Here is a 20,376-nt window from a genome sequence, read left to right as displayed (position 1 = left end):
CATGGTTACTGTCTGAAAGGGCCAGAAAGCAACAATTGTTTGTCTTTTTGAAATCCATTTAAATAGGTTGCATCAGGTAGTAATTGTTTTTTTGTTATCCACTAGGATACCAGGTTTATAGGAGTTTCACCTATTATAACTTGAAAGACAGTGCCTGCCACTTAAATTGGTTACTCTCTGGCTTGTTAGCCTAACCAGTGGAGTTTCATAAAAAAATATAGAATGCCAGATCCCACTCTACTGAAATCAAGTACTCTGGGGTGAAGACCCAGGTATCTGTTTCAAGAAAAGTCTTACAGGTAATCATGATCAGCAAGGTTTCTTAGCCCTGCAGTTGAATTTTGGGGGATTCCTTTGCTCCATGCCCACCCTCTGTCTTCTTTTGCTCCTAAGAATATAGCAAAAATACTCCATTTCTGCTTGCTTTTGATACCTTTAGTATGTATTGCAAATATCACCTTTTTCATTTATATATGAACTTACAATTTCTTCAAATAAAAAATAAGATTTCAAATGCATACGTTGTTTCCTCAGAGACCACAGAACTCCTCAATTGTCTTGCTTATACCCAATCATAACAGACACTGAAATAGAAATATAAAATAGGGTTGATAGAACTAGTAAGATCTTCCTCCCATGAAGCCAGGACTAAGTTACTGATTAGAAGTAAGTTGAATGATTTCAGGGTTGCCCTTAGTCCTTCAGGTCTCTAGGGGACCCTTGTACAAATTGCTGATTCAGAAAATCATTACTCTGGTGGCTCAAGTGGCACTTTAGTGGCCTTAAAGAGTTATTTGACACACCTCCCCACACAGCTAAGTTATCCCCATGATTATGTTGATTAATTGCACACTCTGTGGAATGAGTGTTATTTTCAATTAAAGATTTTCCTGCATTTAGAAAATAAAGCATAAAACTCGTTTCCTTTAATTTGATCATGTGCACACATATCTCCTAAACCTGACACTGAATGAAGGAGATTGTTTTGCCTGTTGTCTTGGGCATGCGAAATATTCTAAGATAGTATTTTTATCCTGCATTGAGAGAATGTAGTTTTTGATCTCCCAAAGGATGGTCACTCAGAATGTTGATCAGTTTTAACATTCTCATCCGTCAATGGACTTGAGAACTCCTCTTTGACTTACTACATGTTTAGTTCAAATTATTTGAGGGGAGGGTTGTGAAACACAGGGAAAAGAACACAGGTGGATACTCTTTGTGACTACAACATATGCTGATAATGCACTAGAAGATGCCAAAAAGAGATGGCATATTGTGAAAATGGGCTTTGGTACGGGAACTGGAAGTTTTTGTTCTAGCTTTATCTCTTAATATTTGTATAACTCTTATATAAGCTGGTTTCTTAATTTGAGTAATCTCATCTATAAAAATAGGGATTAAAATGTCTAAGGGACTCTTAGGGTGTGTTGTCTTAAATAATACAAGTTAAATTACTTTGAGTACTTAACGTGCTTTACAAATGTAAGTGCTTTAAGGAGAATTGAATATCAATTTGAACCATAGCCCCCTAAAATTATGAGTTTTGATGATGCCTCAAGATGCTCAGCATATTTGGGATTTGAGTGCACCCACTGTTTGAAGGGAGCACAGTGTCTAGACGAGATGAGGTGAATCAGTGATAAAATGCAGCCAAAACCCCAAATTTTCCATGATCAGAGCCATAGATCATTACTGAATATTCTATTTTTATGACTTAAGAGTATCAGTGAAAGAGACGACTGATACTATTTTTTTCCCCTGGGAAAATGGCTAGCTTGCTATTTCCCATTAGTCTTTGGTACAAACTATGTGCCTAATCACCTTCCCCCCCCCACCCCGGCTTTTAATTTAGAAAAAAAAAGGAAGAGGAGAATTTTCTAAGCTATGGATGACTAGTTTATCTACTGGAATTGAGTTGTAGTTCTTTTAGTATGAAATTTATTAAATTTTGATTCCTTAATGCCTGTGGGTGATGACAGGTTGTCCTGGTATAGTAAGATTCTGTAGAAGAGAACCAATGTTCTCTGCAATTCTAGAGATCAAAAGACACTTGTGATCTATGCTGTGTGGTCCTGTATTATACTTATATTTTTACTTTTACTCTTTGCTGTGCATTTTAAATGAAGTCATATTCTTCACCTCAGGAATGTGTAGAGGCGCAGTTTGCTGCCATGTTTTTGTTGCTTCGTTGCTTCAAGTTCGTGTGGAGATGATTGTGGTTTGTTGTATGACGTCACAGATTCTGGTGCATGTCCTTTGCACCGCTCTATGGTACCTAGAGACCATTTAGGAGTAAAACACCATGTACATGTAAATGATCCCACTTATAAGACACTTTCATTAATTTCTTATCAAATTCATGAGTGTTTGGGGATTTCAGTCTTCAGTATTGGGCTTCTTGCTTATTGATAGTCTCCCCACCCCCCGCCCCCTGCCCCCACTCGGATTTAAATAGCAGCAGCACAAAATAGTGCTAAAAGCCCCACCTTTGGAATCCAAGTGTCAGGACTTGATTCCGGGCCTAATCACTTAGCTCCTGCGTGACCTCTGGAAATTTCTATAACTCAGCTTCCTCATTTATAAAATGGGGTTTACATTACCCACCTCACAGGGTTGTTGTGCAGCTTGAATAAATCAGTCCATATACGCCCTTTGCATTGTGGGTAATATATAACAGGGGCTCATCTATTCTTATTTGAGCAAGGGAGGAAAAGGCAGACATGGAAAAGATGAAAGAACTGCAAATAATGACCTCATGTATATTTTCAGAACCATTAAGAATTGCAGTCATTATTTAATGAAATAGTCTTTTCAATATAAAGAAAAATTAATAGGGTAACCAGGAATCGGTTGGGGTTGGGGACAGGGACACAGATTTATTCTGACTGGAACATGGTGATGATGAGTTTCCTAGTCTGATGGCTGGGAACAAAAGGCTCATTCTTCAGTTCCCAGAATGAGGATTAACAGTGAAGCAGCCTTGCCTGGTATTGTCCTGCAGCATCAGATAATTGTTAGCAAGGCTTTTCATGGGACAGGTTTCACTAGAGGTACATTTTTTTTCAGTAGTAGATGAAATACCTACCATTTACATATAATTTTAAAAGCGGCCTTTTAAGAATGAATGGCTAGAAACCTGAACATGACCTTGTTATTGTCCTACTGGTCAACCACTGGTGTGATCTCCCATGTCACAGCGTATCTCCAGAAATCATCAGTACGTTGTTCTTGATATTTCTCACTTTTACCATGTAGATTAGAACTTTCCAGATGTAGGAATCTATCAAAATGGTCTCGTAAGTCCATTCATTCACAGGGATACTTCCTAGATGTATGGCATTGTTGTACAGCAGGATGCTATGTATATGGATATATTGGAAGAAAAATCGGAAGTCAAATGGAAAATTATATAAGGACATAAAAGTATTACATTTGGAATTATATTAGCATTTGTTAACCACAGTGCCCCAAATAAAAACCACTTTTTCCTTATCCTCCCTGGGAATTATTGAATAGATCAGCACATATATTGGTCTTTAAAAAATTGGACATAACTTATGCAGTATTTTCTACTTAGATCAGATTTTCAAGGGGAACGGAAGAAGCAAGTGAATCTTTTATTGATTGTTAGTTGGTGCCATTTGTAATGATCAAATTTAAATACAGGTTTTAGCAGCTGATGGGTTCATTTTGGACAAAACACGTGTTGACTTTCTGGGTTGTTTGCTCACGGTAGATGCCGACTGTTCTGGAGAGGGGGCTGCGTGTTGGTCTCCTTTGTCTCTGGAAGGATTGATTGACTGATGTGTCTGCTCACTTACAGCGTTTTTCTTGCTTCACTTTAAAAATTGTGACATAGTATCGCATGTTCCTTGTATACATCATTTCTGGGGAAGAAACTTGTTTAGCCAATATGTCGGCTCAGTTTATGAAATCCTCTCTGGAGCTTTCATTCAGCCTTCAGTGTGCTCCGTTAGGTCACATCGTTTGTCTCATCCACGGCAAATCGTCACCAGCAGCAGAATTTCACATTCGGTCCTCTTAGGTATAAGAATGAATCAGATGCCTGACAGGATTTGTTTCTGGTACATATTTCGGAACCACCCCTACCCCCCCCCCCCCTACACACACCCCACCCTTTCTGGGCAGACGACAAACGTTACTAACGGGTACCTTTAGTTTTTAAAATATGGACAACGGTACTCCATGCAGTAAAAGACTTGAGCGATTAATGCTACCCTTATGCCTCTTTTGAGTAGTTTTAGCCATGGGGCTTGGCACTGCCACCATTGTCTTTGTGCCAAAAACTATCCGCAGCGGCTGTCGCATTCTAGTACTGGAGGGTTGTCTCAAAAATTCCGCAGTGAGCACGCCGCTTGTTCATCACTGCTATCTCTTTTAAATATTGAAAAAATAGAATCTCTAGCTCTCAATGCTCGGCTGCGGTTGTGGGGATGGGGGTGGGTGGGTGGCGAAGAATGGAGAAAGGAGGAAAGAGCTGTCTGCGCCAGCCAGTGGGTCTAAGTGACAAAAACCCATGCCTGACATCGAGTAAGCACAGATATTTAGGAGCTTTTGTGTGCATGAGCACAGAGAGTTACTTAAGAATCGTACTCAAACATGTTATCAGCACTCTTGAAAATTTTATTATCTGCAACAAATGTTCCAGTGAATTTTTAGCAGAAAATCAACATCAAGACCATAGCTAATTTTTCGTGGACAATTTACACAAAAGATGTATTTATTTGCCTAGAAACTGAGGTGTCATTGTAAAATGGCTGCTTCCTGTCATTAGGAAATGATAGGAATAGATATAATACGTCTGAGAAAGCGCTTGGGTTTATCCTCAGTCTCTGATTATTTTGCTCCCAAATGGGGGTTTGGGCTCCGAGGGCAGATTTATAGTTGAATTTGGGAACAAAAAGATGTAATAAAGTTAAAGGCTTACACTATCAGAATGAAATGTGTTCGCTCATGATCTCTGGAGCGATCTATTTGATGGTAAAAGTGGATGCTACAGATGAAATCTTTACAAGGAGCATAATCCTAAAAAAAAAGAAAGAAAGAAAGAAAGAAAAAGGAATGCACCTCCCAGTCTCCTGCTGGCTGCACTGCCTCTTTGGTACCTCGCAGACTTCGACAGAGTCCTGGACTGGTGCCCATTGATGTCATGGAAACACTCAAATTACTGAGAATGATTCATGTCTATGCTGGTCTCTTATCCTCCCCCACACAAACACGAGTAGATTTTTAACCCTGACAACTTGTAATTTGCAGTGGGTTTATTTTTGTATCTGGATAAATATTTTTTAACAAGCAAAATTAAGATTAAGCGGTCTGTATCTGATATGATAGTAAAGAGTGCTGGGCCTTGTAGCCTGGAGTACTTTGGGGACTCGGTGCAGCATGAATTCATATTCTTCTCATCTCTGCCTCCTCCTTCTCTCCCTTTCTACCCCCTTGCTTTTCCATTCCACTCTCCCTCTCTTTATTTCTCTCCTTTCTTCTCTCCCATTTATTCTCATTTTCTTTTTTTTCCTCCTTCCCTCCCTCATCTGTACTATTTACCGTCACCTTCTAGCTTCAAAATAAGGGAAGGGATAGCTCTAACTTATATATACATACATGAATTGAGACAAATCCTCGTAAGAAAATTAATCTCTGAGGTCCATGTGCTGGACTCAAGTTGGGAAAGAATGCCAGGTGGTGAAATTCTATAGGGGATAAATTCAGTAATTCCTTCTAGAGAGAAATAGATAGTCTTTCTTACTTTAAATTGTGTTTTACAATTCAGTTTTTAGAAATTACCAAAACAGGTTACTAGATGTTCCATTTCCTAGGCAGTCAGAGCAAATTCTACCTCATCTATTCATTTATCTATCATCTATCTTTCTGTCTGCCTGCTTGCTTACATCTCTACCTGCCTTTCTAGTTGTTAAACAAGTGAGTATTATGTCAAAGTGAATTATGCTGTGGTTGTATGGAAGCTTTTAAAGTGCAAGAGCTTAAGGAAGGACATATGCCATTCGATAGCTTATAAAGGTCGAGTCTTTTCTGTTAATAATATTTGTAGAGAGAAGCTAAAGGGCATCTATAGATTATATTTGACCAACACAGAAGAGTAGATATGTATGCATGGGCATTTGCACTGCTGAACAGGTAAATGAGTTTTTTCTTCGGTGTAAAATCCCCATACAATTAAAATTATTCTCTTAGATGTCCCAACAGTGACAGTATGTCTGTGAGAGGATATCCTGTTCCATAGGAATTGAAACTGATATGGACATTGATTTTCTACTTTGCACTGAACAACATACCAGAAATGGGTGGGGGAATGTTTTCCCAAGTTTCAGATTCATTGAATCAGTAGAAAAGTTAATACTGGGGGAGGGAGGGTTAATTTTAAGACTCAGGTTTGGCTTTCTTTGAAAAGTCATCTTCTGTTTTATATATATATAAAACATAAAACATGACCACTGTTCCTTTTCATATTTGCCATAACTTGGGTTGAGGGGAAATTGAGGTGGATACCATTCAGTCTCTCAAAAATACTAGTTTTGAATTTTCTCATCAAAAGAAAGAATAGTATAATCCTAGGAGTAAAGTATAGTGTTCCTTAACATTCTGTTCTCCAAAAAAGAAGCATCCTTCAGTCTCAGGCAGCGTGGGGTTTGCGTTCTGGGTACTTGGCTGTCCCTAGACCTTTTTAATGTGTGGTCTGGGTCCATTTTCTGTGATAACTCTTCATATGTCACTAACTGAACTCTACTGCTTAGATCTCTTGTAATGTGGTTTCATTGTCTACCTTGCTGATTATTAAGGCTAACCATACTTTAAAAAGAAACCAATGAGCAGCCTTGATGACACCCTTAGATGTGGCCAAACAGCTTCTGAGGCTGCATACATCTCTGTATATAAAAGTTAGGTTGTTAGAATTGGAACAAGATATTCACATTCCATTATCCCATGTCCTGCGGAGTCTACTGGTAGAATCTGAACTTGGGATCAGAGTCGGCAATTTTTCAAAGCCCTCTTTTCCAAATGTAAATTCCATCATCATTGTGATCACGATGGAATTTACTCCTGGGAAAGGGAGTTAAAAAAAGAGAGAGAATGTCTCAGAATTTTGAGTAGTTTCTTTTGCTGTATTCACCATCTGGAAAGCCTTGATTGATTAGCTTTGGCCTCACCATTAAGTGTCAATATAATCAATGGGAATTCCTAGACTAGGGTCATTACATAGATAATTTGCCTGCTGTGTAAATAAAAATGAAATTGTTTAAATTTTGTGAGAGAGAAAGCAAGTGAAAATAAGAAATGACAATTTGTTTGTTAGAGAAAGTGGAGGCCATTGGAATGACAGTTTTTGGAAGTGTGGAGCAGTTTGGCTAAGAATAGGAATGAAGGATATTTTTTTCCAGTTTATCATAGCCAGAGTGAGGAAGTGTTATTCCCTCTCTTGCTTGCATACATTGCCAGTAGTGCCTACTTTACGTATGTAAACATCGGGGAAGAGAAGTAGATGTCTATTACCTGGAAGCTTTTTTTTTTTAAAGGAAAAAACCATTTACACTTTTTTTTTGTTTCTCTTGGCAGGTAAAACAGAAAGGGGCTCATATTCATCTTATGGGAGAGAATCAAACTTACAGGGTTGCCACCAGGTAAGTGAGGATCTCGCATGGGAAAGGGTTGGGAGAATTAGCCTGGTAATTCGGTTTATTTTATAAATTAGATGATGCATTTTGGACTGTGACACTAAGATGCACTGAGAGTCTGCCGATGCCTCTTTCGTTTAAAAAGTAATGAAACAGCACAGAGCTTGGAGGTAATAGGCACCTCATCTTTAGATCTCTGGCATATCAGAACTACATTCGCTGGCTCGCTTTTAGTTTTTAATCCATCAACCGGTACCCATGGCACTGTTTGCAAACCAGCGATGTCGGTGAAAGTGGTTCCATCAAAAGAGTTTATTTGCAATTAAGAACTTAAGAATTTCTTACACTAGAAATACTTCGTGCAGCCATGTGTCAAACCCTGGGTTTGGTGGCTACTGCCCTAAATTATAGTTTTCATAGGGGCTGTATGATGTTGTGTGAAAACAGGGTTGTATTGAGGGATAAAAATGTCTGTGAAAATATGATTTGTTGTCCCTTTTTGTTTCTGAATTGTTTTTGGCTGGAAGTCAAGGCCAGCAGGCTAACAGCAAAGCCGTCTCAAGGGAAGCATGCGTGAGCTAGAAAAATAAGAGTACTTTAATTAAATAATAAAATGCCAGTGTAATACAAAGGTATAGCATGTGTGTGTTTGTCTCTGTGCACCCTGCATTTGCATACCTTTAACTCTCCAGAGAAAGCCCCGTTCTAAAAATACTATCAGTAGCCCAAAGTGTAAGCTTTGTTTCAAGACAATTGAGATTTTATAGATGCTTTCTTTTTAATTTCAGTATCAGTATTAATCATATGTTTAAAACCTTTTTTTTTTTAAAGATGTAGGCTTTCTTTTTATAAGTGCATTGGTTTCTGTGGAAAACCCTTGATAGAATTTAATAATCCTCTTTAATATTCAAAGCTTTCTACTGTTTTATTATTCACCCAAACAACGTATGTTCTTTTTGTGCTGGAAAGGGAACGCTTGTTCTCTTGAACCCTCTCCCCCTCCCATTTCCTTTAATGAAATGGAAAAAAAAATCTATTTAAAAAATTTAAAACAACTGTTTAATATATCCTGAAAATGTAAGCAAACAGCTTTAGTGATGAAATAGAGCCCCTGAAGGAGGTTTGCTTTTCAGATCAGTTGCCTATCACTAAAGGTGGGATTCGGGTGGCTTGGTTTTCCCTGGACGCATTTGCATTTTTAAAGTTTGCTCCTTTGGCCCAGCCACCAATGCAGTCATATTCAGCATCTGAAAGACTTGCGAGAGGAGGTGAATGGTGCCTGGTTAGGGAGCTCCGCTGCACGGCTGCAGAGGACAGTCCATGGGAGTTTGTTTGGAAAGAATTCTGCAGGAAAGAAATTTACAGTCCTTCCAACGCAACGGAAACATCTTTGGAATGTGAGTGCAAATGTTCGGGGTAGATAGCCAGGCGACAAGCCTCTCTCAGTGCCGAGTCTCTGGTGTAAAGCTCTCAATTCCTGCAGAAGAGCCTGTTCCTGTGTATCTGTTTTCTGAGGGTCAAGGCAGAGGTCGTCAGAGTTTTGGGGAGAAGAAAGTTGACAACATCCTTCCTTTTTGCAGATGGTCATGGCAGAGGTCTCTGTTTTTGCTGGGCCTCTTTTTCTGGTCAATGAGAGAATAGGCTTCCTCGCCCCTGTATCCTTTCTTACTAATAGGAATTGGCGTGATTCCTCACAGACACAAAGATTTCCTCTGCTGAGTAAGCGTGAGGCCCCTTAACTTGTGAAAGCATCATCCAGACCGCGTGAGTCGTCTGTGTATGTGCAGGGACACAGACCCTCCCTCGGTGTGTGGGAAATACTTCCCTCGGGTGAAACTGAAGTGAATTTTCTTGGCAAACATCAGGTGAGAAGTGGAAAGGGGCAGAGGGTGGAGTGCAGAGGTGGATGGACTGGCGTGTGGTGGCTGAATTTCTGGGCCTTGGGAGGTTCATTTTGAGACATTCGTGTCCAGGAAAACTCTGTTGTCTAAAAGAGTACGCGTTTCTTAAAAAGTCTTCCTAATGTAGATGTGGAGGGTAGATGCTTTCTTTCTTATTTCTGCTTCATGGTTGTGAGTCTTGCAAGAACTGACTATCTCTATGCTTAGCCTGGTCTCAGCAGCATCCATAAACGGTGTGATCACTCAGGGGTAAATAAAAGAGCAGACTTTTGGAAATGCCCTGATTGAGGAAATAGGGGCTGGAGATGAAAAGTGCCCATATTATGAATTCTCTGTGAAATTTGAGAATAGAGCAGACCAGAGTGTGTCTTCCAGTGAATGAGTCTCTCTCTGGTGCCGAATGGTTCTTTGAATCCCTGTCTGCAACACCAACAATGCAAACCAAAAGAAAGGCAGCGTCTCTGTATCTTGGGCTTCAGGTCTAAATAGCAGATCACAGCTGAAATGAGTCCCACGGTGTGGCAAGGTGAGTGACTCGCGTGGAGGGGGAGCTTTTGTTTTCTCCTGTCCCCTCCATTACAGAGACACAGGACGCAAAACCTTTAGGTGATATGCCCCAAGGAACTCCAAAAGCTGCTTTATTGTATTGTAACAATATCCTGTGGACTTGTAGGGTGAGCACTGTTACATGTGACCTTGCTTATGCCAGTCCCAGAGGCCTTTTGTTTGGTGTAGAGAAATGCTGGTGGTAAGCAACAGGTAGCAAAATGCTGTCCTGGAGAAATGTATATCGATTCAGAAATGCATCAGGTTAAAGCTTGTGCATGTGAGTGTCCATTGTGTTTCTCTGGAGGATTTAACACTAATAGTGATAGACATGTGGCTTTCAAAAAAAGTGGATAGCTTAGCCGAAAAACAAAACCGGCAGGTTTTTATTTATTCATTATCAGTTAAGTTGTTTTCATTAAAAATAGTGATGGGATCATATGAATTCATTAATGCATTTCTACATAAAATTATCAGAAATAAACATGGTGACTTTTCAGACTTGAAATTGTGTAGAAAAAGACCCAATAGACAAACCAAAGCGGCTGAAAGGACCTTTTTTAAGTTCTCACTAAATATGGCAAAACTAATTTAAATCAAATTGGGGTACGGAAATCACACCCAGGCTTAAAATGTTCTTGCCAAATTACAACCTCATACTACTTTTACTGGCAGAGAAAATAAAATTTATAATGGAAAGTCTGACAGAAATGAAAATGAGCGGAAATAAAGTTTTTCTCAAGATAGTCCAACTTTAACATGATAAATAGCCAATAGCTAATATCCCGAATGGGCATCACTTCAGAGGATAAAAGAGAAAAGAGGTCCTTTGCTTTTGGCCTTTGTTTTGCTGCTTTGAATCGGATGTTTGGTGATGGCAAACTTTTTTTTTATATATATCTCGCTGAGATCTCTGTGAATGGGGTGATGATGTCAACAAATGATTGTTATTAAGGTAGAACTTTTCCCCTTAAATGGAAATTCTGCATTGGTTATCAGGACTTGTTTGTCTTCACTTTCTGGGACATGGCCAAGTCTAAAGCAGTCTCCTGAATACTAAGGTGTGTGTGTGTGTGTGTGTGTGTGTGTGTGTGTGTGTGTGTGTGAGAGAGAGAGAGAGAGAGAGAGAGCGAGAGAGAGCGCTGGACCCTATTTGAGACTAGTTAAGTTAGAGTCTTATGAGTTGGGCCTTTGCTTTTCTTATCCCCCAGGTGATTCTAATGCGCAGCTGGGTTAGGTGACTTCCTAGAATGTTCTATAGGGGTAGGCTCTATTTTAAAGATTTGTGTCCAAAATCTGGAATTGCCACTGACCTTGAAAAAGCTTTTCAATTTCTTGCCTTAATTTGATTATTTAAGACATGGAAATACATTGCATATGTACTTCATTTAACAGGCAGTGAAAATTACTGCTATGTTGAAAATCAGTAGATGCCTTGAAATCTTTATACAAAATTCCACAGCTGAACTTCCCGGTCCACATCTTGTTTTCTGTAGTGAAGTCCAAGGCTCTAACCTCCTCCACATTCTTTATCTTTTTCAAGTAATCAAATAGGACTGTGCTGATAAAGTCATTGATTTGTACATCTGAAAATTGACAGGGTTTAAGGATTAGGCCTAATCTCGAATACCTTTGTTAGATTTCAATAACTTTGAAGCTCTACAAGAAAGGGGACTTCTCTATATTTCATTTCCTCATAAACCTAGTAATTTTTGATTATTAAACTTAAATGTGGAGTTGGTTCTGAAACAAATTACATATTTAAGAATGGATTTTTTTCAATTATTTTTATTTTTGATATGAAAGGAGTTACAAATTACTTAATTCTAAAACTTTTGGCCCCTTTAATTGTTTTCTTATTTAAAGTCAAAATGGAGAGGATATAAGCAACAAGGCATGGGATCCCTTGTCTCTTTTTATGAAAATGGCTGTGTAGGCCTTGTGTAAACAGAAACACTTTGGTTTTTAATCTGACATCAGGCTTAAATGTTAGTTCATGGTGTGCAGTAACCCAGTCCAGTCCTCGCGTTCTTCCTGGGACCCCTTCCACCGGGAACTGCCTTGTGCACTGTCTGTGCACTGCTTAGCGCTCTGCTCACTGTATAGGGCTTTTCCAACTTGCCATTATTTATGTTTGTTGAATTCTGGGTTCCACCTGAATTCTCTGAGCTCCGAGAAAGCAGGGGCCATGCCAGTTCTGGCGTGTATTGTGTGGACCCGGGTTTATTTCTCCAGCATTACTCTTAGGCGTCATTTCGAGAGTAAAGTCTGAATAGCAGTGCATAAGAACCACATTGTAAGCATCATTTTAATGCCTGTGGAAACCAGAAAATCATACTTTCTATAGGAAAGTTCTTTGGAAGCCCTTCCTTCTAACTTCTATGAAAATGTCTTTAATAGCTTTTTTGGGGGGTGTCATTTATGTATAATATTTGGTTTATATCTTTATAATATCTTTTATGGCAGCGGTTCTCAACCTGTGGGCCGTGACCCCTTTGGGGGTCAAACGACCCTTTCACAGGGGTCGCCTAAGACCATCGGAAAACACATATATAATTACATATTGTTTTTGTGATTAATCACTATGCTTTAATTATGTTCCATTTGTAACAATGAAAATACATCCTGCATATCAAGACATTTACATTACGATTCATAACAGTAGCAACATTACAGTTATGAAGTAGCAACGAAAATAATTTTATGGCTGGGGGTCACCACAACATGAGGAGCTGTATTAAAGGGTCGCGGCATTAGGAAGGTTGAGAACCACTGTTTTATGGAATGATACTGAGGTCATGTCACCCAGAGGCACTTGTCACTCACTCACTTCCAAGGGGCTGAGCACTAGCCTTGGGGCCTCACTGTTGGAGGCCTGAAGGGACCCGATGTTTGCTGTTTCTGGTGAGTGTGTTGTTGAAACCAAAGGTCAGAATCCAGACTTGTCCTTTTTTAATGTACCAGTGCTGACCGTGGGCAGAATATTTAAAATTACAACAGCTAGTTTCAGACATCACGGCCTGAGCGTGCAGCGGGTTTGCCATTGTGACTCGCCCTGAGCACTGTTGTCTGGGCAGCAGCACCTTTGCTTTAGGACATCGCTGTGGGTGTACCCTCTCCCAACAGCCACCCAACACCCACCAAAGGAGATAAAGGAGCCCTTCTTTCATCACATCGCTTAACAAATATTTACTGGCCCCTAGCAGTGTGCTAGGTACCACAGAGAAAGACAAAGGGAGGCTCTTTCTTGCGTACCCTCCCTTCACTCCCACCAGCAGCTTTCTGGCTATTAAGGGAGAATCAAACTTCATTTATTTAATTAAAAAATTTTTTAATCTCATAGTATACAGTGTCAAATGCAAAAGTTGTAAAAACAATAAAATGAAGTGGATGTACTCACCACTGAAACAGTTGTTAACATTTGTTACATTTGCTTCATATTTGTTTGTATATATTTTTAGTGAATCATTTTTAAGTGGAAGATCTAATACGATTTTATCCCTGGATTATTTTTTATCATGAATCTCTTAAAATTAAGAATACTTGTGTATTTAACTAAAATAATATTATCACCCCTAATAAAATTAACAATGGTTTTCTAATTTAATACCCATTAGGTATTCAGATTTCTTCAATTGTCCAATGAAAATGTATTTAATAGCTTTTTGGGTGGGGGTGTTATTTATGTATATTTGGTTTATGTGTCTTTATAATCTCTTTTATGCTAGAACAGTTCCTGTAATTAAAACCATGCTATCTCCCTTAGAGTATCCCCCCTTCTAGCAGTGTCAGTTTATTTCTTTGTGGTGCTCTTTAAGTTGTTACTCTATCTTGCCTACAATTTGAAAACTAGGTCCAAATTCTTTCAGGTGCAAGTTAAACCTTTTTAGATTATTTCATAGATGATGCTATGTGCTTCATATTGCATTCTGTCCAGGGGCATATAGTGCTGTTATGTTGCTATTGGTGATACTACTTTTTTTGTTTTAGTTCATCCTCACCTGAGGATGTTTTTTCCATTGTTTTCAGAGAGAAAATAGAAAAGAGGGACTGAGGGAGGGAAGGAAAGAGAGAGAGAGAGAGAGAGAGAGAGAGAGAGAGAGAGAGAGAGAAGAGAGACACATCGACCGGTTGCCTCCTGAACGCACCCTGATCAGGGTTGGGAAGTGAACCCACAACCCAAGTATGTGCCCATGCCTGGGAATCAAACCAGTGACCCTTTGGTGGTGGGCCAACATTCTACCCACTGAGCGACACCTGCCAGGGCTGAGGGCTGAGATGCTAATTTTAATTACTTGGTAAAACTTGTAACCTCCTCCACCCCCCCTCTTCTCTTCATTGTAAATAAACCTTTCCCCTTTTGCTTAGCAAGCAGTCTTTGTGTTGATACTTTAGCGCTGAGTAGTTACCCCTGTGCCCCAACAATCCCTGACCTGATTGCTTTAGCGTGCATTAATGATGCTTGGCTGAATGAGAGGTTTTTGAACTAATGATTTAAAAAAACAAAACTCCATCATTCCTTTTGCATTTATAGCTGACATTCTTCTGTGAGGAACTTTCTTTCATTGTTGATTTTAGCGCTGTTGATTTAAGTGTTTTATATATATATACAAGTATAATGTTAATCCTTGCATTAAATGTGGTCCCTTACCTGGAGGATGCTGGAAGCATTAAAGCCTTCTTCAAACCCCTTATGGTATATTGATAAGAAAAGTAGTTATGGCTCAGGCTAATGGTAAATAAACTTTAATTGCAGGAGGAAAGAAGTAATTATAGGTACGTTTCCTTGAAAATGAAACTGTAGTATTTTTTTTTTTGCTGAAGTTTGGAATTTTGTGACAATCTCTGCACCCCTAGCAGTTAGATTAATTTTGCCATAAGCACTGGAGTTTCTGTAGGTTCTCAGGTTGCCCCTCAGAGGCTGACCAGCCAAGTGTAGTGGGCGTGTGATGCTCAGTGAAGTTGCTCTATCAAGGATTGGGAGTTATTGGTTCCAGTCCCCTCCCCAGTCCTCTCACAACCCAGGCGCAGCTGATGAGTGAATGTCAAAATGAGTGAATTTCTCCATGTTACCTAGAGATTACCTGGGGAAATAATATTAACTGCCAGGATAAACCTTCAAGGTCATTATTATAATTCTCATTGAATAATTAAGAAAATGATGCTTAGAGAAGTAAAGCAAACTGCGCAAGATTTCACCCTCAAGTAAGTTTCAGAGCCGGGCTTTGAACTGTGAAATGACTGCTTTTAAAGGCAGTGCTTTTCAACCAGGGTCTCCTGCTGCCCAAGACTATGATGAAGTCTAGGCTCAGAGGGCTATAGAAAGCCCATTTGGAAAATCGCTTTTGGTAGATGCCAGGCTCACTACAGATTTCAGGCCTTATCATGGTGCCAAGAACAGAGAAGCTTCACCCAGGTCTGCTCAGGGTGGACTGTAACTCTGAACACAGTTGGTGCAGGCAGGCATAGAGGAGGGTGGGCTGCACCACTCCTGAATACCCCCCTTTCTAAAAAAAATAAGAAAGCTCCTGTCTATATGAATAATCTGTTCTGTAGCATCCTCAGAATTAGCATATGCAATTTCATTAAAACCAATGAAAATTTCCTGTGAAAAGGCTGGGGTAGAATATGCCAATTCACATTTCAGCACTAGCATGAACACTTTCTGAAACATATACAGATTATATCTGGGCCTTGCTTGTGTGCAAAGCGGGCAGAATAGGGTTTGCTATTACAAATTTGGATTCATCATAGATCAAATTATTCTTCCAAAAATACAGGGACTACTTAGAATGAAATTCTGAAGCAATACCTTTAACAGACTCTTAAATGTGACTGGAACTTTTTTTTTCGGTGATGGCATTTTACTCACTTGTGAAATATATGACATGATAACTGTGTGTTAGAAGCATAGGCAAGTTTTATGGAGCAGTCAGTTCAGGACAGCTAGTGCAGAACAACCATCAAAATCACTTTGAAATGATTTTTACGAGACACCAAAGAAATGGGGTCCTGGTATCCAAGTTGAAATTTCACCAGAATCTTGGGGTTAATTTCTTATGAAACTATTCAGGGGTTTTAATAACTACTAACAATTAGGACTGCAGTGTATCTTTAAAGTTTTGATGTGTAAAAAGAAAGGGGAAAATCAATTAAGGACCAAACAATTGAGTTAGCACTGAGGTGCACTTGATAAAATTTAATGTTGAAATATACCTGCTTATCATGTGGAAATCTGTGTAGCCCTCTAGCTTTTTGCCATAATAAAGGAAACATATAATTCGGCATCAGCAAAACTTTTCACTATAAAACAGCAGAAATATTTATTCTTTTGCCTATGATCATGCTTGATGTAATACCACATTAAGAAAATGTCTCCTGAAACTCTTAAAGCTGAAACCCAAAGTTAAAATTATTCGAGCACTGCAAGATATCAACAAACCCCTTTGTTTTAGAAATAAATACCTTAGAAAAGACCAGTAATCGAGTCCGCTGCCGTGCCTGAGAGTGGTAACTGCTTGGAGTAGAAGAAGCCCATCCCCTGAAGGTGTGTGTGTGTGTGTGTGTGTGTGTGTGTGTGTGTGTGTGTGGTGGATATTTATGTTGGTCTCCTCCCATATGCCTTCACTCACAGACAGACTAAACTGCACGTCCTAAAGCAGTGGTTCTCAACCTTCTGGCCCTTTAAATACAGTTCCTCATGTTGTGACCCAACCATAAAATTATTTTCGTTGCTACTTCATAACTGTAATGTTGCTACTGTTATGAATCGTAATGTAAATATCTGATATGCAGGATGGTCTTAGGCGACCCCTGTGAAAGGGTCGTTCGACTGCCAAAGGGGTCGCGACCCACAGGTTGAGAACCGCTGTCCTAAAGCATGGGCCTTTGATGTCATTGTGTTATTTATTATCTAATAGAAGTAGTTTCTTGGGAGAAGAAATCCAGCAAGAATACATAGCTGCATTTGCTTTAGCATTTCTAACCCACAATTTTTTTTCTATAATGGTACTTATTTTTGTCTGACATTTTTGTACTTAATAAAGTAATAAGTCAAATTTTGGTGGGGTAGCATCTTTAGCCTGGCACATCCACAGATTTTGTTGAATAGAATATATCATCACTGTTATATTTTTGTGGTACTTAATGAAATCTGTGTATCTATCCCTGGATTCCATTAGCCTCTCCTTTTAAAAGACATTTTGCAGTGAACGCTTTCTGTGATGTCTTAAAAAATAACCAAGTATATCTTATTTTCAACCCACCTCAAAGCCACGGTTATATGAGTTTGGGACAGTGACAATTCAATGATAAGAAAGTAATTAAGGAAGAACATCACTGAGGTTTCCAAGCGGTGACCATCCTCTAGAGCTCTAGGTGTGGGGTCTCTGTGTGTCGGGTTTGACCGTGAACGCAAGCAGAATAATCCGAGCTCATTTGCACCGTGATAATAAACAGCAGGGCACTGAATCTTTTCCGTTTTATTGGAATTGTATACAGTAAGTTATTAAATTTCATCTCTGTAATACACCTGCAGTAAAGTAACAAAACATTGCTGCACTTAAGGAACATGTGTGTGTGGTACAATATCCTCCCCCATTATTTCAGCCCCCCCCCCCCAACAGCTGCTTACGGATTTCAAGATCCATTGTATATATTCCCTTGAGCCCATCTCTAATAATCGAGGCACATCTGCCATTGCAGTATTATAGGCATATGTAGTTTTATTGAAAACTATACCTGTAAAAAAATTAAATAACTCCTACCTCAATTAAATTGGCAAGCTACCTTTTGCAAAGATTATATTGCAGATCTCCTGAGACTCAGTGAGTTCATTTTATTCTTATATTACAAATCACTAAATATGTTATTTTTATTTAGCCAAGTAGCTAGCTTTTCTCATACTTTGATGATAAGTCACTTTTATCTATTCTCACTTTTGTTTTCCTTTTACCCTTTTCTTTACATTAAAAAACATACCATGCAGGGTTTATGATGAAAACATTGAGAGTCTGGCTACAATGAACACTGGGTAAAGTCAAGAGAAAGGACCCTAGAATGTAACTTCAATTTTACACTGATTATTATTATTTTTAAATGTTTTCATTGATTTTTTAGATAAAGAGGAAGGGAGAGAGATAGAGATATAGAAACATCGATGACAGAAAAACATCATTGATCAGCTGCCTCCTGCATGCCCCCCACAGGGGATCTAGCCTGCAATGCAGGCATGTGCCCTGACTGGGAATCAAACTGGTCACCTCTTTGTTCCTGGATTGATACTCAATGGCTGGGCTACACTAGCCAGGCTTTAACTGATTATAAAGGTTATGAAATCAGGATCAAAATCTTAACTCATCTTGTGCTTTGATAGAGATTTTTACAAGCTTCTTTGAAATCCATTTGACCTTCATAATGGCAGAATGAGAAATAATATGAAGAGGGAATGAGTTGGTAGATCATACAAGCATGTATAGGTGGATTCCTGTTGGATGAAATCCCTTACCTTAACATTTATATTTTGTTGAATATTGGGTTAACTCTGAATATCTATAAAATAATTTTATCTCAACAGGTTAATAGTAAAATATTTGGTGATATAAAATATTTCTGAGTATAATTTTATTTTCACTTAAGATATGTAGGGCGTCTATGTAATTATTCGTAGTGAATTAATTATGCTACTAGTACAGTGTCTTAGCTTAATAGAAAAGTTTATAAATTTGCTTCATATTACTGTAGAAAAATCCAAAGACAAGATGCCCACTATATAAGTATTAATAGAAAGAAAACTACATATCCTTTCTGCAGAATATGAAGGTTACCCCTTACATAGTTTCTTACAAAGGAAGAATGTTTTGTGCTATTTAAAAGGACTGTGTGAATGGATTGAGGGAAACATGGATGGATCCCTATCCCCAAAGTTAGTATAGACTCAGAAAATATGTACTTGGGTGACAGTCAAAAGGTATATGGTTCACAGAATGAAGTCACAGATAAATATCAAGTGATAGTTGCTGTAGAGAAGGTAGAACACCAAGTAGCGTTACTGATCACCAGTCAGGATTAAAAATAGTTGCATGTTCAAAGTATGTAATCAGCTATGGCACTTTCTGCCTCTCTTATGGTTCACAAGAATTCAAAGTTTAGATAGGTCATTGCTTTCACCTAAGATCCAAAACCCCAAGAGAATTAGATTTCAGGACCTTAGATTTCAACTTTATAAACTTCTTGTCAATAGAAAAATACATTCTAAATTCGAAACAAACCTTTTGAGTAAAACTCTTGCAGAAGTGGGAAATACAACTTAATTTAGGCCATCCCACTCCTTTCAAGCCCTCTCTACTGAGCATTCTTCCCTTGGATGTGAGTCATTCCTGTGGAAATATCTGTTACCAGCACTTTTGAACTGTGAAGTCTGTTTGTCACACTGAGCTCTGCAATTCAGAACTGTTGTGTGTAGAGTGACTAGTACGACACCACATCAGTGGTGGTTAAAGTTCTACTGTGGACAGTGACATGTGGCAGAGAAGAATGTCAGCGGCTGCTACTACGAATCATTGCCCTTAAGGAGTCCTTCTGCATCTCTGCCATTTTACTCTCAGCCAAAGAGAAGTCACTAGTATGGACCTATGCTTCTTCATCTAGCTCCCAAACACGATTTGCTTGAATTTGTTTTCATGGTGCAAGATGTGGGTGCTATTTTGTCAATGGAAGAAATATTTACTTTTGGTGTGTTTTCTGTGGGGGAAGGGATTGTTCTTTGATTTTTAGGAGAACTTGTTCTGTATTCTCTTTTGCAAATAACACATATACCCTATGATTCTTGGACTCCAAACTCTCTCCATTCCACACTTCATTACAAAGCTTCATCTCATTATATCTGAGGTAACTGTACTCTCCTCTAAAACTTTATAGTGTGCCTTCAGAAGCTCACAGATAAGCTCCATCCAATATGTCTCTCTTAATTCTCTGGTACAATATTTATACATATTGCTATAGAAATAGAAGGCAGACATAGTAAATCAGCTCTGTAGAACCTTAACCAGAAATCAGAACATTCCAGAAAATTTAACAATAATATATTCCTCTACACCTTCATTTGAGTATTCAGTAAATGTTTATTACAAAATAGCACTCTGTTCCCAACTTTTAAGATCATGATATTGCTATGTTGGTAGAGGGCTTGAGCTAATAGTATAGTTACCTCATTTGAGACTCTAACCCATGACTTTCAGATTTATATTTTTACATCTATAGGGTGTCCCCAAAAT

At 38.8% G+C, this 20,376-nt stretch overlaps 1 protein-coding gene across 20 annotated transcripts in view; it reads left to right on the top strand.

Annotated features, from left to right (window-relative positions):
• Positions 1–20,376, top strand: part of TCF4 (transcription factor 4) — a 338,045-nt gene that overhangs the window by 166,037 nt on the left and 151,632 nt on the right. For 16 of the 20 annotated variants that reach the window (XR_002828866.1, XM_014454380.2, XM_006087108.3 and 13 more), the window contains one exon: positions 7,597–7,661. Coding sequence is in view for 12 of the 20 variants with exons in the window: in XM_014454380.2 (XP_014309866.1) it covers positions 7,597–7,661 (65 nt within the window). In the remaining 8 variants the exon portion in view is untranslated. Of the gene's footprint in view, positions 1–7,117; positions 7,495–7,596; positions 7,662–9,371; positions 9,521–20,376 lie in introns of those variants that run through there. The other 4 variants (XM_006087112.3, XM_006087111.3, XM_006087117.3 and 1 more) reach the window with 3 other exon arrangements.

This window comes from Myotis lucifugus, unplaced genomic scaffold (genome assembly GCF_000147115.1).
Source record: "Myotis lucifugus unplaced genomic scaffold, Myoluc2.0 scaffold_36, whole genome shotgun sequence".
NCBI classification, from domain to species: Eukaryota; Metazoa; Chordata; class Mammalia; order Chiroptera; family Vespertilionidae; genus Myotis; species Myotis lucifugus.
Note: the sequence above shows the minus strand (reverse complement) of the source record. Positions and strands in the feature narration are given on the sequence as shown.